General features: G+C 45.2%; 2 protein-coding genes across 8 annotated transcripts in view; one reads left to right on the forward strand and one right to left on the reverse strand.

Annotated features, from left to right (window-relative positions):
- Positions 1 to 7,867: 7,867 nt before the first annotated feature.
- LOC103118387 (large ribosomal subunit protein eL33) lies at positions 7,868 to 8,330 on the reverse strand. The gene has a single exon (XM_007528605.3). The coding sequence runs from the start codon at positions 8,242 to 8,244 to the stop codon at positions 7,912 to 7,914; it is 333 nt and encodes a 110-aa protein (XP_007528667.2). The 5' UTR covers positions 8,245 to 8,330; the 3' UTR covers positions 7,868 to 7,911.
- A 2,747-nt stretch (positions 8,331 to 11,077) lies between these two features.
- The window catches only part of CIT (citron rho-interacting serine/threonine kinase), a 179,422-nt gene continuing 165,117 nt past the window's right edge, over positions 11,078 to 25,382 (forward strand). For all 7 annotated transcript variants that reach the window (XM_060192996.1, XM_060192998.1, XM_060192999.1 and 4 more), the window contains exons 1-4: positions 11,078 to 11,166; positions 12,350 to 12,456; positions 18,344 to 18,485; positions 25,075 to 25,250. In XM_060192996.1, the coding sequence (XP_060048979.1) occupies positions 12,361 to 12,456; positions 18,344 to 18,485; positions 25,075 to 25,250 (414 nt within the window). In that variant the 5' untranslated portion in view covers positions 11,078 to 11,166; positions 12,350 to 12,360. The remainder of the gene's footprint in view (positions 11,167 to 12,349; positions 12,457 to 18,343; positions 18,486 to 25,074; positions 25,251 to 25,382) is intronic.

The following is a 25,382-nucleotide window of genomic DNA, read 5'->3' on the forward strand; positions in this document are numbered from 1 at the left end:
AGGGTAAGGGAAGACAGAGAGGGGGAGAGAAAGGCAGACACCTGCAGACCTGCTTCACCGCTTGTGAAGTAACCCCCATCAGGTGGGGAGCCAGGACTTGAACCTTTGTGCCATGTGCGCTTAACACGCTGAGCTACTGCCTGGCCCCCCGTTTTCTCTTTTTCTATATGTGATCTTTATTCATTTTTCTTGTGTTGGTGATCTCTGAGGAAAGGGAGGGAGTAATGGGAGGGAGTTGGCCGAGAGTGCAAGGGAGCGGGTAACATGAAGTTGCTAGAACTCTGGATGCTAGGGGTGGGTGGACAAAGATGAATGAAGTGTACGGTGTGGAATTAGCTAGGGGTATGAGCAGAGAGGACAGTAGTCAAAAAAGTGCAGGTGGGGGTCTGGGTGGTGGTGCACTTACTTGGTTGAGCACACTACAGTGAGCTTGCTCACCTGGGTTCAAGCCCCCCTGTTCCCACCTGTAGGGGGAAAGCTTCACTAGGAGGGTAAAGCAGTGCTATAGGTAGCTCTTTCTCTTTCCCTTTCTATCTCCCATTCCCTCTCAATCTTTCTGTCTCTGTCCAATAATTTTTTTTAAAGTGCATATATTTACTGTTGGTATGCATGAGACGCCTTCTGTTTCATTTGGTTTAAATCCCCCCTGCTTAACACTATTCTATTTACATAACCACTGTTAATAAGCACCATCCTCCCCCCAGGGCATTGGTGGTTCAGTGATAGGATTCTTGCCTGCTCCATCCCCTCCTTGTCACACTCTGATTTTCACCAGTCACTTTTCTCTCCACCCTCTCTATGTCACATCCTGTTTCCACCCTACTTGGCAAGTATATATAAAGACAGCATTGTGAGTTTTAGGGTACTTGAGTTTAGCTTAGCTCCGCTTAGATTGTGCTGCGTCCTGCATGAATAAAGAGATACTGCCTACAGCTCAACCATGAGTCCCTGGTAGTCTGTTACCCGCCTGTGAAGCTAGCCCGGCGAAAACAACATAACCCGTCGAAAACAACAATTTACCCCAAAGATGGTATGATGGACTTTCAAAGCATGAGGTCCTGAGTTCGATCGCTAGCATTGCATGTTCCATAGTACTGTTCTGTCACTTCCCACCCCACCTCTCATAATTAAAATTTTTAAATATTTATTTTATTTATTTATTCCCTTCTGTTGCCCTTGTTGTTTTATTGTTGTAGTTATTGATGTTGTCATTGTTGGATAGGACAGAGAGAAATGGAGAGAGGAGGGGAAGACAGAGAGGGGGAGAGAAAGACAGACACCTGCAGACCCGCTTCACCGCCTGTGAAGCGACTCCCCTGCAGGTGGGGAGCCGGGGTTCGAACCGGGATCCTTATGCCAGTCCTTGTGCTTTGCACCACCTGCACTTAGCCCGCTGCGCTACCGCCCGACTCCCTGAATATTTTTTTAAAGTCCAGGTAGCAGCCTGAAGGTGACTCAGTGGCTAGAGCTCTGGATTTGAAAGCATGAGGTTTAAGTTTAATCATAAACATCATATATGCCAGAGTGATGTTTTGGATAGAGACAGAGAAATTGAGGGGGGAGGGTGAGATAGAGAGGGAGAAAAGAGAGACACCTCAGCACTGCTTCAAGGCTCATGAAGATTTCCTGCAGGTGGGGAGCCAGGGCTTGAACCTGGGCCCTTGCACATTGTAGAGTTTGTGCTCTACTAAAGGCACCACCACCTGGCCTCAAAACTATCCCTTTCTGAACTGGATTTGGATTTTGCCTCTCATGATACTACTAGATGGACATGACAAAGTTAGTAGGATTCTGTGTTAGGACAGGCTTAAGTGGGGGGGGGGGGGGGCATCTGCAGTTACTCGGTTGGACCACTAGATAGCGCTTCCACTTCGGTGAGGCAAAATGCAAAGCAAGTGCCTTAGTTGCTTTGAAGATGAAGAAGTTACGGGAGAAGTTTGAAGGCAGAAAACAAAAGGTTTAGGAAGTGAAGTACAGGTGTAAAATGAGTGTGATCTGGGGGCCTGGCGGTAGCGCACCGGGTTAAGCGCACACATTACAAAACGCAAGGACCGGCTCAAGGATCCGGATCCGGATTTAAGGCCCCGGCTCCCCACCTGAAGGGGCCTCACTTCACAAGCAGTGAAGCAGGTCTGCAGGTGTCTTTCTCTCCCCCTCTGTATTTTCCCCTCCTCCCTCAACTTCTCCCTGTCCTATCCAATTAAAAAGGGGGTGGGGGATGGCCTCCAGGAGCAGTGGATTCATAGTGCTGGCACCCCAGTGATAACCTTGGAGGCAAAAAAAAAAAAGTGTGATCTGGAGAAATGCTTGCATTTCACTTGAAAAAAAAAACCAGTGTTATCAAAGAAAGGAAAAGTAAATAGGCATAATGAAATACCACTTCAGAACCATTAGGAAAGCTATTATTTAAGACAAAAAAACAAAAAGTCTGGAAAATAACGAACGTTGAAGATGTGGAGAAATTGGAACCCCATGCATCACTGGCGGGAATGCAAAATAGCGTAATTACTGTGGAAAACAATTCGACTTTTCTTCAAATAGTTAAACTTAGAATTAACAGTATCATGCAGTAGTTCCACTCCTAGGAATATCCTTAAAAATAAATGAGAGCGAACAAGGGCAACAAAGGGGGGGGGGGAAGTGGCCCCCAGAAGCAGTGGATTTGTGGTGCAGGTACCAAGCCCCTGCAACAACCCTAGAGGCAAATAAATAAATGAGAGCACAGACTCCAAACAGATATGTGCACACTCATTTCAGAGGTTCCATTATTCACCAGCTAGAAAGCAGAAATGGTCCTGTGGCCTATCAGGGGATAGGTGTGTAAGCAGAACGTGGTCTGTCTGGACAATGGAATGTTACTCAGCTGTAGAAAGGAAATGAAGCTCTGACAGAGACTGGAACATGAACAAACCCGGGGAAAATGATACTAAACTAGAGGCAAAGGTATAAATATTCTATAAGAGGTGCCCAGAACAAACAAACTCAAAGAAAGACAAAGAACAGGGGGTCCAGGGACTGGGAAGAGTGGGGGGGGGGTCTACCGTGTAATGGGGATAATAGAGCTTCAGTTTTTTTTTTAATAATTTATTTATTCATGAGAAAGATAGGAGAGAAAGATCCAGCCATCACTCTGGTACATGTGCTGCCGGGGATCAAACTCGGGACCTGATGCTTGAGAGTCTAGTGCCTTAGCCACTGCACCACCTCCCGGACCACAGAGCTTCAGTTTTGTAGGATGCAGACACTGCTGGAGTTGGAGATGTGAATGCAGCCAAACCCGCTGAGGTATATACTTCAAAATGAAAAGATTATTCTTATGCTATGAAAAGATTATCTATGCTAATTCACTTTTCAAACTTGCTGCCTGTGAAAGACCCTAAAAGTGACTCCTCTGCCAAAGAAAGACGTCCATGTCCTAAGCCTCAAAACCAAATGTTTCCCAGGTTTTCGGGTTAGGAGTAGATGGTGATGTTGTCGGAGTTCAGAATGTGGCCACTCTAGTAAGTGTATAGTGGCATCTCATGGTTGTTTTCATCTGCATTTTTCTGATGATATATGATGTGGAACTTTTTCGTGTGTTTTCCCACCTGTAGCTGATAAAACTTTTAGTGATGTACCTCTGAAGGTCTTAGATTTTTTTTTTTTTTAACTTTTACATTAGGGGGGCTGGGTAGTGGTGCATCTAGTTAGGGCACATAGTTCAGTCAACAATATTTATACCCCTTCCCCATATTAGGGAACTACTCTCTTCCCTGATCCAACTTTCTGGTCTTTTTTTCCAGCCATGACATCATCTCCCTATAATTGGATCCATCTGCATATCAGATTTCAGGCTCCGGGGAAAAAAAAAAAACTAGCCACAGTCCCTTTGGAATATAACTAAAATATGCCTACTAGCTATCTACAAAATGGAGGACCCCCCCAACTCTTTATCTGTGCTATCCCAGACTTTAGGTTCATGATTAATCGACAATTTGTTTGGCTTTGTATGTTAACTCTCTTTTCAGCCACCAGGTTCCAGATGTCAGCATGATGCCAACCAGACTTCCCTGGACAGACAACCCCACCAGTGTGTCCTGGAGCTCCGCTTCCCCATAGCCCAACCTTACTAGGGAAAGAGACAGGCTGGGAGTATAAATGGACCTGTCAACGCCCATGTTTAGCAGGGAAGCAATTACAGAAGCTAGACCTTCCACCTTCTGCAACCCACAATGACCTTGGGTCCATATAATCAGAGGGATAAAGAATAGGAAAGCTATCAGGGGAGGGCATGGGATATGGAGATCTGGTGGTGGGAACTGTGTGGAGTGGTACCCCTCTTATCCTGTGGTTTTGTCAGTGTTTCCTTTTTATAAATAAGTAAATAAAGAGAGCACATAGTACTAGTGTAAGGACCCACTCAAACATCCGGGTTTGAGCCACTGGCTCCACATCTGCAGCGGGAACACTTCACAAGTGGTGAAGCAGGTCTGTAGGTGTCTTTTCTCTCTCTCTCTCTCTCTCTCTCCCCCACCTCTCTCTCAATTTCTCTCTGTTCTATCCAATAAAATGGAAGAAATGGGCTACAGGAGCAGTGTATTTGTGTGGATTCGTAGTGCCGGCTCCACGCCCCAGTGGTAACCCTGCAGACTATATATATATATATATATGATTTAACATTGATTTACAAAATTATAAGATAACAGGGGTATAATTCCACACCCTTCTCATCACGAGTCTATGGCCCCATTCCCTCCATTGGAAACTACAGTAGTTCTCCCATAGTTCTCTCTTTTTTTTTTTTGGTGAGGTCAGAGAATGAGGACTTTGCTCATGAACTATACCACCTGGTGGCCTCCATGACCTAATTTTTATTATATATATATATTTTCTTTTTGAGAGAGAGAGGTATCAAGTGACAGAAACAGAGAGGGAGAGAGGGGGGAGGCAGCACAACACTGTTTGAAAACCCACCATGCCCCTCTGGTGCCACCCACTGGGTGAGCCATCTCCTGGGTCTCTTTGGCCCATTTTTATTATTTATTCATTTTGCTGCAAGAAGGGCCTCTTTTTTTTTTTTTTTTTTTGCCTCCTGGGTTACTGCTGGGGCTCAGTGCCTGCACTATGAATCCACTGCTCCTGGAGGCCATTTTTTCCCCCTTTTGTTGCCCTTGTTGTGAAAGGGCCTCTTGCCTGCACAATTCCACTGCTCCCAGCAGACATTTTCTTTCTTTCTTTCTTTCTTTCTTTCTTTCTTTCTTTCTTTCTTTTTTTTTCTTTAAATTTCAGCTGGAAAGAGATGCAGAGAGGAGAGACAGCACAGCACAGCCCAGCACTGCGCCATCACTCATGGATTCTTCCCTTGGTGTGTGCATGGTGCCACCATATGGCTCAAACTTGAGTCCTGCGGCACAGAAAAACCTTCCAGCTAAGCTATCTCGTCTCTGTTTAGGTCCACTTTTAAATTGAGTTGTTTTCTTAGTGTTGATTTTTTTTTTTTTTAAGAGTGACAGTCCTTTATCAGGTATACCTTTGACAAGCATTTTCTTCTAGGCTGAGACTCATCTTTTCATCCTCTTGACTGCTTATAGGGATTGGATATTTTTTTCTAGTTTTCCCTAGAGGACAGTTACTGTGAGCCAGGTGCCTGGATTTCTTGTGTTATAAATGGGTTGGCGATTACAAAACATTCCCAAAGGCAGCAGGTTGAAGGATTAAAGGTGTATTTTACAGTTTATAACATTTGTGAAGAAACACAATTAACCGACATGCCCAAGCGTCATAGAGAAGTTGTCTAGAATCAAATGGCAGGCAAGAAGGCTAATTGCCATTTAATTGAGTTTTTGAAATTTTATCTTTTCTTGTTAGAAGCTTTGTTTAAGGTCAGAAGAAAAAAAATGAGAGGAAATCATTTATTGAAGCTAGGAGAAAACATTTAGAGAGTCGTAATGTCATAACAGAAGTTCTAACATTTAGTGGAAGTCATCAGAATAATTTAAAATGTAGGGTGGGAGGTAGTGCACCGGTTAGAGCACACAATTTTCTGTGTGCATGACCCTGGGTTGGAACCCCAGCACCACATGGGAGCACCATGATGGCACCGGGGGAGCTCCATTGATGGTGGAGCAGTGCTAGGGTGTCTCTCCCTCTCTCCTCTTTCCCTGTCTCAAACAAGTAAAGAATGGGAAATTGGGCACATGCACGAGGTCCTGGGGGGAGAATTCCAGAATATCACTATGATACTTTCGATGCCAGGGACTGAACTCATTCATGACCTCATTCTCTTAGGTCCAGTGCTTTAGCCAGGGTCCCACCTCCGGGTTAGTTCTTAAACTTTCTGAGAAACTGCCAAACTCTTTTTTTTTTTTTTCCCAAAGTGGCTATCTCATTTTCAGTTCTCACCAGCAGCAGAGAAGGGTTCCATTTTTTCCTGCATACTCCCAATACCTGCTATTATCTGTCTTTTTGATTACAATCACCCTAGTTCGTTTGAAGTGAGATCTCATTGTGGTTTTGATTTGCGTGAGTCATTCATTTGATGACTCATGATGTGAGCATTTTGGGCCGCTTACTGGTCATTTGCATGTCTTCCTTGGAGAAATGCCCATTCAGTTTTTTCTTTTTATTTTGATGTTGGGCTATTATCTTTTTATTGTTGGGTTGAAAGCACATTTCACACATTCCAGATTATCAAATTTATGATTTACAAATATTTTCTCCCAGTCTGGGAGTTGCTGGTTTTAGATTTCACAAAGCATTTTCACATCGCTCAGCTCTTAAATAACACAACAACTAGGCATATATTTAGATTCAATGAGGCTAAATAATGTTTTTCAAGTTTCAAGATTTAAACAAAATTATATCCCTGTACCACTTGTAAGCTGTTGACATAACATATTTTTTTATTCACTCATTTTCCTCTTAAATATGTCCTTTAACTTCACCCCAAGAGATATTATGAAATCTCGGGTTTGATGTAATGACTATAATTTTTCCTAGCAGATAGCACAATATATAATTCAAACAGTAAATGACATTTGTGTGTGACCTGAATGTGTCTCTCACATCAGTGGTGGGGACACATTGCTGAGAAGGAGGTAACGCCTGATTCTTAGAAAACACCAGCTGACTGTAGTTACTGTCATTGTCTAGAACTCACCAGTCCCTATGGCCCCTATGGAGAGTCCTTAGAAAAATAAAGACGGAAACATACATCTATGTTCCTGCAATATCACTCAGAGGCATTTACACTAAGGACATGAAAACACAGATTCGAAAGGATTTCTCCCCTTCCTTGGCGGTCACAGCCCTCAGCTGTCCCAGCTGCTATAGGAATTAGTCACAACGTGCCGTAATTGTTGGATCCTAGTCCTGTTTCCCCCACATTCTTGGCTTCCTCCCCCCAGCCCCCCCCCCCCCTTATCACTGGGGCTTGGTACCTGCACTACAAATCCACAGCTCCTAGCAGCCATTTTTTTCCCATTTGTTGTTGGCTAGGACAGTCAGAAATTGAGAGGGGAGGGGAAGATAGAGAGGGGTGAGAAGGACAGACACCTGCAGAGCTGCCTGTGAAGCGACTCCCTGCAGGTAGGTAGCCGGGGGCTCAAACTCAGATCCTTGCACTTTGCATCGTGTATGCTTAACCAGGTGCGCCACGACTCCACCTTCCATACTTGGCTTTGAGTGAACAAACAAGGGTATTTTTTTCATTTCAGTACCCCCAGTGCTTAGCGCAATAGATATTTTTTCTTTTTTCTTGTTCTTTTTTTTAAATAAACAAATGGTGGAATATGAGAACATCACGATGTCCATCAGGGTGCTCTTGCAAAGCCTCCCTTCACAATAACCATTGTGGATTCATGTTCAGCTCTGGACTGGCTGTCCACTATTTTTTTTTTTTCAATCTCTAATTTTATTTATTTTTCAGTAAATCTAAATCCTCGATGGATACAGCATCACCCGGATCCTGTGCCCGATGGCCTTGGCAGGAAGGTTGCTGCGGAACTTGGCGCGCACCATGCCGCTGTTGCCGTGAGCCCGCGTCACCTTTCCCCGTATCACTCTGGTCTTGTTAGGCTTCCCACCCGGTGTCACCGTGTTGTTCTTGGCCTTGTACACGTAGGCGCATCTCTTGCCCAGGTAGAAGTCCGTGTCTGTGCGCGCACACACGCCCTCAATCTTCAGCAGCGCCGTGTGCTCCCGCTGGTCGCGCAGGCCGCGCTTGTATCCCGCAAAGGTGGCCTTGCACCACAGCCTGCCCGCCATCGCTGCAGCTCCGAGTGCCGCGACCTGCCCGAAGTCCGCGACCGACACGCTGCCACCCGCTCGGGCCCGACACGGCGGAAGAGCCTGTCCACTATTTTTATCTTGTATGCGAACAGGCACAAGGACTGGCTTCCCAATGGCCAGTCTGGTCCCAATGGCCATCTACACTATTTGGCGATGTTCTCATCCTTTTGTGTCACCCAGACCGCTGTCGGTTCTCTCCTTCCGCCCTCATCCACTTTCTGCGCAGTTACTACTCATGAAAGAAAACTGAAGGAGTTAATGTGGCTTCTTCTTTACGTTCCTTTATTCATTTAACTTTTATTGTTTGCTTCCTGTCTTGCTTCACAAAGGACTGTCAGAGGCCAGTAATTGTTCTAGTGGGAAATTAGCAGAATAGCTAGGCAGGATCCAGGACAGTGCTAAAAGAGTGTTGTGAACACTGCATTCTAATTTTGTATGAATAAGTCCCAAGATTCGGGTAAATGTTTCTATTTTTTGATACCTGGAAACTAACACGTTTGTCTGGACTAGGAAAAAAAAATCAGTTGAAGCTTTGACTTCTAAGATGCATTTTCACACTTTTTCTGAGCTTCTAGGTATTATCAACTCAACAGCTGGCTACAACTCATTTTCCCTCTCTCCTCACATTGCTGCCCCAAATTTCATGAATTAGAGGCATTTCTTACTTGTGTGCATTCTGGTGGACTGAGTTGGTCCTTGCAGCATGTAAAATGCAGAGGCTGGATTTTTGAGCAGCAGAAAGGAACTGGAGTCAGATATTCCAGATGTTCCAAATCTAGTTCCACAATGTAAAGCAGAATGGCCCATATCACTTATTCCCGTTCTCAGCTTCAGTTTCTCCGCTTATAAAATGTGGGCTATAGCGCCTCTCTTTCAGGGTTATGTAAAGTAATGCAAAAATAAAAAGGTATTTGATTAAAAAAAAAAAAGGAAGAGGGCTTCTTAAATAGTTGCTATTATTATTGGTAGAATGCACATATTGCCATGTGCAATGAACTGGGTTTAAGCACTAGTTTATAGGTTCCAGACCTTGGTCCCCACCTGCTGGGAGAAACTTCATGAGTGGTGAAGCAGTGCTACAGGTGTCTCTTTCCCTCTCAATTTCTGTCTTTATCCAATAAATACGTAAATAAATAATCCAACGTTCCAACCACCTGAAAGGCATCTATTTCAACGCCAGGTAACCACTACCTTGACTTTTGCTTTCTTTGTGTTTTTTCTCGCCTTTAAGAAACATTGCTATTTTCTCCCATTTAGAATATTTCATTAATAAAATTATACTTTACTATCTTGTGGCCTTCATTCAGCATTGTTTAAGACTTATTAAGGTCTGGGAGGTGACTCAGAGGGTAGAACAAGTACCTTCCTGTGCCTCTGACCCTAGGTTTGAACCCTGGCACCTCACTGGCATACCATGGACTGCACCAGGGGGAACTCCATTAATGGTGAAGTGGTGCTTTGGTGTCTCTTCTTCTTTTTCCTATCTGTCCTTCCATTCAATAAAATTCAGATTACAACTTGGACCAGGAGGTGGCCCAGTGGTACAGTGTGCATACTCAAGGTCTTGGGTTCAATACCTGCCACATTTTAAAACAAACAAATCCCAACAATTCATTATGTCCTTATGTATTTAGCTGTAGTTTAATTCTTCTTCACTGCTATATATGAAAACACTGTAGTAAAAAAAAAACAACATTTATTCTTCCTACTATTGATGGACATTTGGATTGCTTTATTTATTTATTTTTTTTACCACTATGTATAATACTGTTTGCACATCCTTGTGCATACGAGTCATAAAATGTGCATGTGTTCAATTTTAGAAAATAGTTCGGGGCTGGGTGGTGGCGTACCAGGTTGAGTTCATATGTTACAATGCGCAAGGACTCAGGTTCAAGCCCCTGGTCCCCACCTGCAGGGAGAAAGCTTTGCAAGTGGTGAAGCATTGTTGCAGGTGTCTCTCTGCCTCTCTATTACCCCCTACTCCCTCGATTTCTGGCTGTCTCTATCTAATTAATAAAGATAATAAAAATAAAAAAATAGTTCTAAATTCTTTTTCAAAAATACTGCACTGTTTTACCCACCCATCACTTGCGTATGAGTGGGTGTGGTGTCACACTGCCAAGTCCCACCCTACCACCCCTTTTGCCTACCCTGAGCGCCTAAAGTTGTATCTCGCTATGGGTATACATATTTTTTTACATTTCATGATCACATGTGAGTGAGCATCTTCTACTTTTCCTGACTATTTGGACGTCCTCTGTAATAAAGTGACTTTAAAAAAAAAAACAACAACTTGCGTTTCATTGATTTATAATGTCCTTTCGCACAACTTTCACTTACTCATTGCAGAACAATCAGTCGGGTGCAGAAACCCAGACAGGTAGAAGCTCAGTTCACAACCTTTGCAGCTTCGCTGTAGCAGGACACCTCTTGTTCCACTAGGTAGCAAGTACTTAGACTTCAGCCAGATCTAAGGAACTAACATACTAGGCAGAGTTGCTGGCTGCTTCCTCCTCGCTGGTAACCGAGAAAGCCGGGAACAACGTCCAGGGATCCCAGAACTAAACAGCCGCCGCGCCCCCGCCAAGGACATCCCGCTTAACCGCCAATTTCAAACTTGCAAAACCAGCCCTGCCGAGTTTGCCCTTCCCCTTCTCCCATTGGTCGCCAATCAAAGCCAGTCACCATGTGATTGGCTCATTCTTTCACTTCCTCCGTTCCCTTTAAGGACCTGGGCGGCTCTCAGCAATGACGTAGCTGTCTATCGTAGCAGCGTGCACGCTGATTGGTCCAACCACGACCGGCCCCACCCGCGTCGTGTTCGGTTCAAACGTGGCGGCGGGACGCGCGGGGGCCAAGTGGAACACTGCGCGAACTTGGGGGGCCTTGCTGAGCGTGAGTGCGAGCCCCCCCGACTCCCAGGTCTCCGTAGCCGTCTCTGCACTGGCACCAGGCCCGGCAGCTTTCCTTGAGCAGCGGGCAGGGGGCGGAGACCGGGTTCCCCGGGCTGCCGGGGCCGCGAGGGTCTTCCCGGGAAAGATGCGCGTCCAGGGGCCTGCGGGGAGGGGCGTGCCCGCTTTACTCTGCGCGCTTTCTGCCCCGGCTTCTGCCGGCGTTACTTGTAGCACGAGTCTCCCTCTGTGTGGGTCTTTATTTCTTCTCAGCCCTTCCAGTGTTGGCGTCGTCCAGGTAGCCATCCACCACCACCTCCTACTTCCTGCTTCAGTTGCTCCTGCCCCGGGGGCCTCCCAGCTGCAAGTGGAGAAGTTGCCCCAGAATCCTACGCCTGCTTCTTTTTTGCCTGGGATCCTTTTCTGCTCACGACATTCTGGTGTGGGCTCGGATGTTAGCTTCTCAGTGAAGTCCGCTCTGGCTGCACGGCTACAGGTCGCACTCTCACACTGATGCACCGCTTGTCCTCACTTGGCACAGTTGTGCTTTCCTCCAGAACACATCTCCTGACAAACAGCACGTGTGATTGGCGGTTTTCAGCCTGTCTTTCAATAACTATGAGCATGTGCAGTTTTCCAGGGCCTGTGTGTTCCCACTATGTGAGGACGACAATCCCTGTCCTTGTGGCGTTCACACGGGAGCAGGGGGGAGGGGATGATATATATTTTTTTAATTTTTATTTATCTGTTTTTAAATTTTATTTATTTCCTTTTGTAGCCCTTGTTTTATTGTTGTAGTAGTTGTTGTTGTTGTTGTTGGATAGGACAGAGAGAAATGGAGAAAGAAGGGGAAGACAGGGGGAGAGAAAGATAAGACACCTGTAGACCTGCTTCACTGCTTTTGAAGCGACTCCCCTGCAGGCGGGGAGCCGGGGGCTCGAACCGGGATCCTTAGGCCAGTCCTTGCGCTTTGTGCCACTTGTGCTTAACCCACTGTGCTACTGCCCAACTCTCTAAAATCTGGTTTTTAAATCACCATGGGCAGACTGACTCCTCAAGACAGATGTGGTGCTCCTTCTGACCCCCCCCCCCCCATGTCACATGATCTGGAAGGGGATCAGGCTTGCTGAAGCCCTCTCTGCTGGGGTGGACAGCTCACTCTTTAATCTCTTGCTTTCTCCCATCAGCACCGGGGGAGATGCTGAAGTTTAAGTATGGAACACGGAATCCACAGGATGTCGGGGCTGCTGAGCCCATCACTAGCCGAGCCTCCAGACTGAATCTTTTCTTCCAGGTATTGGTTCCTCTGCCAACTCTCCTTACTAGTCTTTGTTTTCTTGTCACTAACTTTTTTTGCTTTTGTTGTAGGATTGATGCTTGTATTTCAGGAGAAACCGCCCTGGGCATCTTATGTGCACTGGTAGTACTGAGAAAAGAACCTGCTGGACAGAAAGGAGTAGATAGCTGCACTTGCCCTTGAAGGGAGATCCTCATGATCCCCCCTTTCACTTTCTATATATATTATATTTCATGTGTGTGTCCTTTTATCAAGGAAAGCAAATGAACAAAGGCATTTTTTTTTTTTTAACCAAAAGCACTTCTTTGAGCAAGATTACTGTAGGTGTAATCCTTTTTCTTTTTCACTTGAAGGATGTTTATGTTTAAATTAAAAAGCAATTTTTAAAAATATTCATTTATTCCCTTTTATTACCCTTTTTTATTGTTGTAGTTATTATTGTTGGTATTGATATCGTCGTTGTTGGATAGGACAGCGAGAAATGGAGAGAGGAGGGGAAGACAGAGAGGGGAGAGAAAGATAGACACCTACAGACCTGCTTCACCACTTGTGAAGTGACTCCCTGCAGGTGGGGAGCCGGGGGCTCCAACTGGGATCCTTACACCAGTTCTTGTGCTTTGCGACACCTGTGTTTAACCCGCTGTGCTACTGCCTGACTCCCTAAAAAGCGATTTTTATAAATATCATGTCTCTAAAGCCACTTATAACACTATACTATAAAATGTTTATTTATTTACCCCATAAGCATTAAAACCAAGTGGTCCTCTAGTTCTTTGGTTTCTGCTGTAAGTGGAACACTGTAGAAGTCCTTGTTTAACTTGTGTATTCACAGGCCAGGAAACAATATAAATAGTGGTGAAGATTTAAATTTTTATGGTCTTAGCATTTCTTAGCTGTTATCTTGGGTGATACAGTTGCATCCTCTGCATCCATTTGCCACTCTTAAAAAAGAAGACATATGAGCGACCCGTAAGCATAAAAATTAAATGAGGCACATGGGTGCAAAGTGCAAGGACCGGCACAAGGATCTGGGTTCGAGACCCCGGCTCCCCACCTACAGGGGGTTGCTTCATAGGTGATGAAGCAAGTCTGCAGGTGTTTTTCTCTCCCCCTTTGTCTTCCCCTCCTCTCTCGACTTCTCTCTGTCCTATCCAACAACAACTACTGCAATAACAACAACAATGATAAACAACAAGGGCAACTAAAAGGAAAAAATAGCCTCCAGGAGCAGTAGATTTGTAGTGCAGGCACCAAGTCCCAGCAATAACCCTGGAGGCAATAAAATAAAATTAAATAAAGTTAAATGAGACAAACTACATAAAGTCCACAGGACCTTGCCCAACTCTATAAGTAGTATTTATTGTTAATACTAAGCACAGAAGTAATATTAGTCATTATGAATAAACTTAACTTTCACTTAGCAGTAATTAGACTTAGGGAGGTATTTATGTAGGGCACATATATGACAAATACTAATATGTTCTTAATGTCCCCACCCCCTGAATTTTGGTGTTTGAGGATACCTCTTCCTTCTTTAAATTTTTTTTTATATTAATCTTTATTTTTTTATTGGATAGAGACAGCCATAAATTGAGAGGGAAGGGGGTGTTAGAGAGAGAGACAGACAGACAGACAGACAGAGAGACACCTGCAACACTGCTTCATCACTCAAAAAGCTTTCCCCCTATAGGTGGGGACTGGGGGCTTGAACCTGGATCGTTGCACTTTGTAACGTGTGCTCAACCAAGTACACCACCACCTGGCCCATTAATATTATTTTTACCAGAGCACTGCTCAACTCTGACTTATGGTGGTGTGAGGAATTGAACTTGAGACTTTGGAACCTCATGCATGAATGTCTTTTTGCATAACCATCACACTATCTTCCCTACCCTATTCTTATTTACTACTACATTTTTAATTATTAAAATGAGAAGACTATCTAGTTTCCCTCTTTCAACACCCCCCCCCCCTTTTTAATGAAAGAGTCCAAGGAGAGAGACAGAAAGGAGAGCACCATTTCACCATTTGTGATGTTCTAAATTCATTTTGTCTTTCTTGTTGTTATGAGCTATGCCAATTGAGCCTAGGGCCTTGTGTTTGCCAGGCATGCACTCATCCATGAAGCCACGTCCCTGGCCCTCTTATATATAATTTTAAATAGAAGGTAAAAGATCTTTTTTTTTTTTTTAAATATTTATTTATTTACTTATTCACTTTTGTTGCCCTTGTTGTTTTGTTTTTGTAGTTACTATTGATGTCGTCAGGCGTTGTTGGATAGGACAGAGAGAAATGGGGAGAGCAGGAGAAGACAGAGAGGGACAGAGAAAGATAGACACCTGCAGACCTGCTTCACCGCCTGTGAAGCGACTTCTCTGTAGGTGGGGAGCCAGGGGGCTTGAACCGGGATCCTTACACTGGTCCTTGCGCTTTGCGCCACCTGTGCTTAACCCACTGTGCTACCGCTGACTCCCAAGGTAAAAGATCTTAACAGGGAGTTAAGGACTTGCCTAAGATCATTCAGCTTGCATATGTCAGAGCCAGACTCCATTTTGGGGCTGTCTGACTTCAAAGACAGGGCAACCTTACCACAAGCTGTCAGAATTTATTAAGTGCATCCTGTATTTAAGCATCATTATAACAGCAAGGATTGGGGGTAAATCCTCAGTTCCTCTCTTTTAATGGTGAGTTCCTCCATGTCCACAGGAAAGCTATCAGTTGTAAGTGTACTTGACACCCAGTATTTGCCTCCTACAGGCTGGAAAGGATACTGTTCTCTTCCCATGCAGACCTTTTTTAATGAGGCTTAGACAGAGTAGCAATTTTACTTTCCACTCATCCTACTGAATCTCAGTTTGCCTTTTTGTTCCTATTTTGTATACTTTCCAATGAGCTCTAGACTGGTGCTCAGCAGACTTTTAGATTTTCCAACCAGCAGAATTTCACATATTTGCATGGCTGACCTAAGTTTGCCAATTTTTAATTTCCCAAGTAACAAATGTTACACACACACACACACACACACACACACACACACACACACCCTACTACACACACACACAACCCTACTATCTTCTCGTCCTTTTATTTCATAAAAAAAAAAAGGACATATAAGAATCATTAAGAGAGAGAGCATCATTTCAGAGTAAAGGATCATTTGAAAGTTAGGATGCATTTAGCTTTAGAACAGTCATTATATAGTTATTTACTTTTTTTCTCATTCCACGACACATTTAAAAACTTTGCTAAGAGTCACTACTGTATTTGGGGACTGCTGTTGCAGTTAGTTAAATTAATGATCAGAAGAAACAAAGAATCTTACTAGACTTTGGAGTTAATGACAAATTGCTCATTTCACAGATATGGTGGCTTTGTGACCCAGTATTTCACAAACCTGCCTGAGGGTTGAGTCTCTTGGAGAACTTGTCAGAGCAATAGATTCTAAACTACAATCCAGAAAATTCTAATTCCTTAGGTTAGGAATTGGACCCGAGAATCTGTGTTTTTTTTTTTTTTTCCTTCCAGTTCTCATATTCTCTTTCCCTTTAAAGAAAAACATTTTTTTTTATTATCCTTATTTATTGGATAGGGACAGCCAGAAATTAAGAGGGTGGGGGAGATAGAGAGGGAGAGAGACAGAGAGACACCTGCAACACTGTTTTATTTACCACTCGCAAAGCTTTACCTGCAGGGGACTGGGGGCTTGAACCCGGGTCTTTGTGCAGTGCAACATGTACGCCCAACCAGGTGCACCCCCCGCTCCCCACTTCTCACATTCTCTTGGCGATTCAATTGCAGTCAGTCTGTTTCTGTTTTCCAGTGGTTGGTTTAACAAAGCATTCCTAAAGGAATAAGGGAACAGTAATTTGCTATCATTATTCTATTAGGAATCTGACTTAAGAGGACTCAGTGATAAAGTTCTTTTCTACCCTCTGATGCCAGCCGGGGTTATACATCTCATCTTTCTTTCCTATGAGGCCTTTTACTAGTCAGTGTTCTAGCTCAGAACTTGCCATGTGTTTTCTCTTCCTAGAAACAGTAATGATTTTAGGCTCTGTAGGCCCTATGATCTCTGTTGCAACTACTCAGCTCTGCCCTTGTAGCACAGCAGCACTGCAGCTAGGGACAATACGTAACTCAATGGGTGTGACTATGTTCCAATAAAACTTTATGCTTAAGAACAGGTGGTGGCCTCTCCAGAACCCTGCCCCACTAGGGAAAGAGAAACAGGCTTGGGGGATGGATTGACCTGTCAACGCCCTTGTCCAGCAGGGAAGCAATTACAGAAGCCAGACCTCCCAATCTTGTCCATCATCACTAAGTCACTAATAAAAGAAGTGATACATATATATAAAAAGGACAGGTGTTGGGCTGGATTTGGCCTGCGGTTCTCTAGTTTGCTGACCCTGGTTCAGTTCACGCTTCTTTGCCTGGCTGCTCTTTTCTCAAAATGGGTATAGCAGAAGCTGTTGAAGGACTCTGCCCCAAAGCGGTGCAGTATGACTTGTGACAGGTTCTGTTGGCTCACGGGTCACAGGCTTTACTGGAAGGGACGTAGACTCTAGCTCTTTTTTTTTTTTTTTAATTTAATTTTTTAATTTGTGTTTAATAGGATGTTACAAGATTGTAAGATTACAGTTGTTTGGCTCCTCAACACACTCAGCAGCGGAGTTCTGTGTCCCCACCTCCCAAAGAAACCACTGTAGAGACTAGCTCTTTTTTTTTTTTTTTAATTATCTTTATTTGATAGAGATGACCAGAAATTAGTGGTAGGGGTCAGGGGAAGACAGAGGGGAGGAGGAGAGAGAGAAACCTGCAGCACTACTTCATCACTTTGGAAGCTTTTCCCCTGCAGGTGGGGACTGGGGGTTTGAACCCGGGTCCTTGTGCATTGTAATGTGCACTCAACCAGGTGCGCCATCACCTGGTCCAGAGACTATAGCTCTTGAGGGCAGCAGCTGGTTCCTTAGAGCCAGAGGAGAACCGTGGTGGTGGTATTTGCAGAGAAACCTCTAGACCTGGCACTTGGGAATCACTGCCCTGGAGTAGGGGTTGCAAACTCCTGTTTTGGGGGGCAGATGCTGAGTCTTGAGTGAGTCAAGTGGACCAGATGGGAGACTGAATTGAGTCTGCAATGCAATGCAGGACACATTTAAATGCCATCCATGTGATAGCATTACTCAGCTGTAGCTCCAAGCCACCAGGCAGGAATGGGGGGGGGGCAATGATGAATCCACCATTGTTTCAAAAGAAGTTGGAAGTCCCACCCCTCCCCTCCCCCCCTTTTAAAATAGAATCTGATGTCTCAATATTGGCAGATAACCCAGCAGATAAATACTACAGACCAAACAAAACATGTCTGTGGGCTAGAGACCGTCTGCCAGTTTGCAACTGTTGCTCCAGATCAGGAATAAATGTAACTTTAGTGTAGTCTCTCTACCCGCACTACCCGAGATTGTTCCAGAGCATTGAAGAGACTGGAACTGGAGTACCAAATTAATGGGCACTCATGAAGGAGGCAGCTACCTTTTTTTTTTTTTCTTTTTCTCCTGTCAGAGACATGGGAACGTGTCAGAACCAGCAGGGTCCAGAGTAGCAGTGTGCCAGAACCTCAGAACATGAACAGTGAAGGGTCTTTTCTTATTAATACCGTGGGCTGGGAAGTCATTCTTCCCAGGAGCCCACAGTAACGGATGCATACAAATGATTACTTAACGACCATCAATTGATGTCACTTTAACGAATGAATCTGCAGAACTGTGCTGTTAGCATGTGTCGTGAGCAGCTAGTTGAGTTGGTGGCTTGTAGTTTACTCTGTGTGGATGTTATTGATCCAAGCTTTTCCTTATTGACAGTGTCTCCATCTGCTGTTTGCTGTTTTTAGGGGAAACCACCCTTCATGACTCAACAGCAGGTGTCTCCTCTCTCCCGGGAAGGGGTGTTAGACGCCCTCTTTGTTCTCTTTGAAGAGTGCAGTCAGCCTGCGATGATGAAGATGAAGCACGTGAACAACTTTGTCCGGAAGTGTGAGTCTGGAGAGATTGATCTTGAAAAACCGTCTGTCCCACGGGGACCGAATGAGTTAGTGGTTGGGTTGATGGGCACAGACTCAGCTGGACCTCCCAGATGCTATGTTCAGGAGGTGGGGAAGGTCAGCCCCTTTGGGACAGAAACTAAGCTGATATGAGCTTAGGACAAAAAAAAAAAAAAAAGTATTAATTGACTCATGAGATAGAAAAACCAGGGTTGACTCACCTTTTAAGCCAAGACTTCAGTGGTGTCCTCTGGTCACATCCTTGTGCTTACCTAGTGTCACTAGTCAGCTTAGGGCCCACAATATGTAATACATTGAATTTATTTATGTAGAAAGATTTTCAGGCGGGGTAGATAGCATCATGGTTATGCAAAGAGACTCATGCCTGAGGCTCCAAAGTCCCAGGCTCAGTCCCCCACACCACCAAAAGCCAGAGCTCAGCAGTTCTCTGGTTAAAAAAAAAAAAAAAAAAGATTTTCTCTCCCTCTCCCATCAGGCTTATCACTGGGGCTCAGTGCCAGCACTATAAATCCACTCCTCCTGGTGGCCATCTTTTTCCCGATTGTTGTTGGATAGGGCAGAGAGAAATTGGGAGAGGAGGGCAAGACGGAGGGGGAGAGAGAAAGACACCTGTAGACCTGCTTCACTGCTTGTTAAGTGACACCTCTGCAGGTGGGGAGCTGGGGGCTCAGACTGGGATCCTTGTGCTGGTCCCTGTGCTTTGAACCATGTGCGTTTAACCCGCTGCCCCCCCTTTAATTTATTGATTTTAATTTGAGAGAACAGAGGAATTGGGAGAGAGAGAGAAAAACCTGCAGCTCTGCTTCACCACTCATGCAGTTTCCCCCTGCAGGTGGGGACTGTGGGTTTGAACTTGGGTTCTTGTGCACTGTAATGTGTGTTTCTCAACCTGGTTTTCATCGGAGCACTGCTCAGCTCTGGTTTATGTTAGTGCTGGGGATTGAACCTCTGACCTTTGGTGCCTCAGGCATGAAAGTCTCTTGACATAGCCATTGTGCTATCTCCCTAGCTCCCTTTCTCTCTTTTAATTATCTTTATTTATTTGATAGAAACATCCAGAAATTGAGAGGAAGGAGGGAGATTGAGAGAGAGACAGAGACAGAGAGACACAGCCCTGCTTCACCACTTGTGAAACTTTCCTCATGCAGGTGGGACTGGGGGCTTGAACCTCGATACTTCCACATGTAACATGTGGGCTGAACTAGGTGCACCACCACCTGTCCCTACCTTTTTAAAAATTAGATAGGACAGAGAAAAATTGAGAAGGAAGCGGGAGATAGAGAGGGAGAGAGAAAGAGAGATACCTGCAGACCTGCTTCACTGCTTGTGAAGCTTTCTTCCTGTATGTGGTGGTGGGAGGGGGCTTGAACCTGGGTCCTTGCGCATGGTAACATGAGCCTTTAACTGGGTGTGCCACTGCCTGACCCACGATTTATTTATTTTCATAAAAGAGAGAAAGAGACGCGCACACACACCAAAGCACTGCTTAGCTCTGGCTTATGGTCATGCTGGGGCCTCAGGCGTGCAATTCCCACACTCTGACATGTTGAGTTAGCTCCTGGGTCCTGATTTATTTTACTTAGTGTGATCTTAATCTGCTTTAAAAATCATAAGAAGTACATGAACATAGTAGTAATGTACAATGGCTCTAGATTATACCCTTTGTGCTGGTGTAATCTGTGTTCACCAGGATTATTGCTGGGGCTCAATACCACCATGGCTCCTCTGCTTCCTGGAACACAGCCTTTGCTTGCACTGCTCTTGGCTGATTTACACTGGTTAGCATGTAGGTGGTCACAACCACGTGTGGCCTCCAAAGCCTAAAATACTTGCTACCTGGCCCTTTGAAGAAGCTTCCCGACCTCTGCTGTACGCAGTCTATCTAGCAGAGAGGTCATGGGTCCCAATGTGGCAGCTCAGGGTTTCCAAAAACCACAGAGTGTCAGCTGCCAGTCCTGCTCAGGGTTCAGGTGTGGATAGGAAGTTGGTGTCTGAAGCGATTCACAGGGCTGCCCACACTGGAGGTATGGCTCACTGGCCCCATCTTTGGAGATGGACGGTCTTGCCCTGATTGATGCTTATCTTCCACTGTCTCTGATATCACGACCTCAGGGAAGATTCTCATTGGCTTTGCTGTGGGTCATGGGCCCAGCTGTTGGCTGCTTCCTGGGCCAGGGTGTGATAAACTGTGATCAGTCTGGTGTGGGTGCCCAGGACTTCATGGGATATGGGTGATGTGAAAGCACCCAAAAGAGCCAGGAGTTTGGGGCTGGCAGAATCAGTATTTGTTCACTCCAGTGACCTCTGGCATTTATGTGCATCTTGTCTATTCTCAGTTGTTTCCTCAGCAAAATGGGGAGAATGTATGTCTGGTAGGACTGTGTGGGGCTTGAATGAGTTAGTGTAAGACCATCCTGGTACTTAGAGACCCTGACTAAGTGTGGCCCAACAGTGAGAGCCACACATGTCAACAATGCTGCATATATGTATCGTGTATTTTTCACTTCAGAATGTGCTTGGGGGCATTTACTCACTATTCTCTTCTGGACTCATTCAATAATTGGGGAGCTAGGGTTCCTAGTGAAGTGTAGGTTTTTTTGATAGAATCCTCTTCCAGGGAATTGCCTTATGTTTTTTGAAGAGGCTTCTTGGTGTGTACAGTTGAGTGAAGCTATAATTGAGAAAGAGTAATTACATTAATATGACTTTTTTTTCTTTCCTCCCCCCCCAAAAAAAAATGCAGTGCCAGAGATCAAACCCAGGGCTTCATACATGCTAGGTTTGTGTGTGCTCTCCTGCTGAGCCACCTTCTTGGCTCTGTGTGTGTGTGTGAGAGAGAGAGGGGTGGGGGTGGGGGACGGAGGAAACTAAGAGAACTAAGCAATGCAAAAAATGAAGCCATGTAGCTGCATCCAAATATTTATCTTTTGGGGGCTAGCCAGTGGCACACCCGGCTAAGTGCACATAGTACAAAGCTCAAGGACCTGCACAAGGATCTGGGTTTGAGTCCCTGGATCCCCACAAGCAGGGGGGATGTTTCACAAGTGGTGTAGCAGGTCTGCAGGTGTCTTCTCTTTCTCTTCTCTATCTCCCCCTTCTCTCAGATTCTCTGGCCACCAGGAGCAGTGGATTCATAGTGCTGACACTGAGCCCCCTCGATAACCCTGAAGGAACAAAAAGCATATTTTTGTAAAAAATGTGGTACCGTTGATTGAACCCAGGGCCTCATGTTTAAAAGGCATGCTTTCTTTTTTTTTTTTTCCTCCAGGGTTATTGCTGGGCTCGGTGCCTGCACCATGAATCCACCGCTCCTGGAGGCCATTTTCCCCCCCCCTTTTGTTGCCCTTGTTGTAGCTTCGTTGTGGTTATTGTTATTGCCCTTGTTGACGCAATTCGTTGTTGGATACGACAGAGAGAAATGGAGAGAGGAGGGGAAGACAGAGAAGGGGAGAGAAAGATAGACACCTGCAGACCTGCTTCATCGCCTGTGAAGCGACTCCCCTGTAGGTGGGGAGCCTGGGGCTCGAACCGGGATCCTTACTCCGGTCCCTGCGCTTTGCGCCACATGCGCTTAACCCACTGCGCCACTGCCCGACCCCCAAAAGGCATGCTTTCTACCACCTGAACCACCTCCCCAGCTCCTCCCCTCCCGTGTTGATCTTCCAAGGTCATTTGACTTAATTTTCCAGTTTAGTGCTGTGGGTCTTTCTCTTCACTTCCAGAGTCTGGACCCACTGAGCTCTGAATTCCAGGACTGTAGGTAGGCTGGGATGAAGGGTGATGTGGAGAGAAGTTATGAACATTTTTATTTATTTTATGTGGTGAATAAACTCAGGGCATTGCACACATGCAGTTCCACTGAGCTGCCTCCCGGGCCTAACTTTGCCCAGTTTTCTACTTAGAGACAATCAGAGACGGAAGGGAGCCACCACAGCTGGAGCTGTCCATGGAACTCCCGTATGATGCTGCTTCTCAAATCCAGGTGTTCACACACAGTAAGACCATTGCTCTACCTGGTGAGCTCTTATGCCCCAGACTTAAAAAAAATTTTGGATAGAGACAGAGAAATTGAGAGGAGAGAGGGAGATACAGGTAGATAGAGAGAGACACCAGCAGCACTGTTTACTGCTCGTGAAGCTTTCCCCCTACAGGTGGAGACTGGGGGCTTGAACTGGGGTCCTCGTGCACTGTAATGTGTCTGCTCAACCGTGTGCATCACTGACCCACCCCAGATTTTTTTTTTTTTTAAACTATAGCTTGAGATTGAATGTGACTTGTTCTTTTTACTAACCCAGAGTCTTTGGATAAGGACTCTGAGATTTGGGTTTCTTAGAATTAGGAAAGTGTCGGGAGTCGGGCTGTAGCGCAGCGGGTTAAGCGCAGGTGGCGCAAAGCACAAGGACCAGCATAAGGATCCCAGTTCGAACCCCGGCTCCCCACCTGCAGGGGAGTCGCTTCACAGGCGGTGAGGCAGGTCTGCAGGTATCTGTCTCTCTCTCCCCCTCTCTGTCTTCCCCTCCTCTCTCCATTTCTCTCTGTCCTATCCAACAACGACGACATCAATAACAACAACAATACAAGGGCAACAAAAGGAAATAAATAAATAAAATAAATATTAAAAAAAAGAATTAGGAAAGTGTCCTGGTAGTTTTGTCTCTCAGTTTGTCCACTTATGTGATTGAAATGCATGGTGGTGACTAGTAACAGACCTGGAGTTATGAAGTTGGACAATGCCAATGGCATAAGAGAGACTGGCCTTGTGTGTAAGCAGTATGGAAATCAAGGTCAACCCAGAAAATTGCAAGCCAGCATATTTGGGGCATTTTAATTCAAAACTCAAGTACTTCCTTTGAAGGAAACTTGGAAAAGATAGGGCCTGGCGCAGTGATGCTAAAGCGGAAGGAAACTATCTCGCAGTGGTGGATTTTACTTTCACATGGAGTTAGATTTCTTTCTTTTTTTAAAAAAGAAATCTTTACTGTTCATATTTTTTTTTTATACTTTCAGTATTTTGTTTTACAAGGAATGTGCAGGTCTCTCATATTTTAAGATTTATGAAAGAGAGAGTGAGAGGAGTAAAAGAGCCAGAGCATAACTCTGGCCCATGCAATACTGCGGGTCAAATTTAGGACCTTGAGAGTCCAAGGCCTTATCCACTGTGCTACCTCCTGGGCCACTAGCTTTCTTTCTTTCTTTTTTTTTTTCTTATACGTGTGTCTTGCCTTGTGTTTTCCCCACGTGTGTCTTCCCCATGTTGTTTCAGTTTCCCTGTAATGTGCAGATGGAAGTTTTCCATCAGTCCCAGCTGTTCTCCATTCTCCCAGATCATTAGAGTCATTGCATATCCAGCAGTGTAGTGTTCTTAGAGGATGAATGAAAATGTGCTAGATTCCAAAGCCCCTCCTTCCACTGGGTTTAGACTTTTGAGGATCACCCTCTGTTAGAGAGTGAACGTTTCTGTCCTCTGCAAACTCAAATGTTGAGGCATTGACCCCCAACATGGCATGACATTGGAGGTGGATCCTTGGGGAACTAGAGTTGGATGAGATCATGAGTGTGAGGCCCCTGATATAAGATGAGTATCCTTATGACAAGAGGGAGAGACACTCTGCCCTTTTTACCATGTGAGATAAGAAGGCAGCTTGTCTGGAAGCCAGGAGTGGGGCCTCCCCAGCTACTAACCTGTCTGCAGGCAGGTTAATCTTGGACCTCTCAGCCTGCTGGAGCTTCAGGCCTGCTGTTGAAGCTACCCCACGTGGCGTTTTGTTGTCGCGGCCCAAAGAGCCCAAGATGCTGAGACATTACACTAGCAAAAGGAATCAGGCTGAGTTAAGACACTGATGATTGCAGCCTTCTCCAGATGTGAGACATACCAGCTCTGCAGAGCAAATGTCAGGGGTACACTTGGCTCGTTGGGCTGCATTTATTTATTTGTTTATTTTTGGCATCATTCATGCATATTTAAAATTTCATTTTTTACAAGATAGAGAATGCCACACGAGAGAGACAAGCCAGAACACCTCTCCGGTACATGCAGCCTCAGGGATCAAGCCAGGAGCCTTCAGCATGCAGGTCTGGTATTCTCCCATCTGAGCTATTTCCATGGCCACAACACTGACACATTCTCCACAAGCTGAGGGTAATAAAATGGACCAGTGGGAGAAGAGCAGACCTGAGGTATTCAGAATAGAATGATCTAGAAGCCAGCCCCACAGGAGATTAAGGTGAGACTCATGCCACACTACATTATTCTAAAAGCCTGTTTGCCTAAACACATCCTCGCAGCCTTCAGAGAGGAGGAAGAAACATGATTCTCTGTCCCCTATTTTCTGAGTCGACGGAATTCAAATCATAGCTACCATGGAAACTGAGCTTTGGAATTTCTGGAGCCCTAGAAAAAACATTTCTGTGCTGATTTTATAATTATTCATGATGGATGAGAAAGTGACTAAATGTCTTTTGACAGTGAGGGAAGACATCGGAACGCTCCTTTTGTTCACAAAGCCGCATGTATTTGAAGTGCCTCGTTTACCTGGGAGTACCTCTTCCATCTTTTGCAGATTCTGACACCATAGCTGAGCTTCAGGGGCTCCAGCCCTCGGCAAAGGATTTTGAAGTCCGTAGTCTTGTAGGCTGTGGTCACTTTGCAGAAGTGCAGGTGGTCAGAGAGAAAGCCACGGGGGACATCTACGCCATGAAAGTCATGAAGAAGAAGGCCTTGTTGGCCCAGGAGCAGGTAGGAAGCTTTTCCTGTCACACCCTTTCCCCTTCCTGCACTTGTATTCATTGCAGACTGTTGGCAGAATTGGCACCTATATTTGAGGGGCTCATTTTTCCCATGTCACTCTGCAGCTGATCTTGGTTGCAT

This window comes from Erinaceus europaeus, chromosome 6, assembly GCF_950295315.1.
Source record: "Erinaceus europaeus chromosome 6, mEriEur2.1, whole genome shotgun sequence".
NCBI classification, from domain to species: domain Eukaryota; kingdom Metazoa; phylum Chordata; class Mammalia; order Eulipotyphla; family Erinaceidae; genus Erinaceus; species Erinaceus europaeus.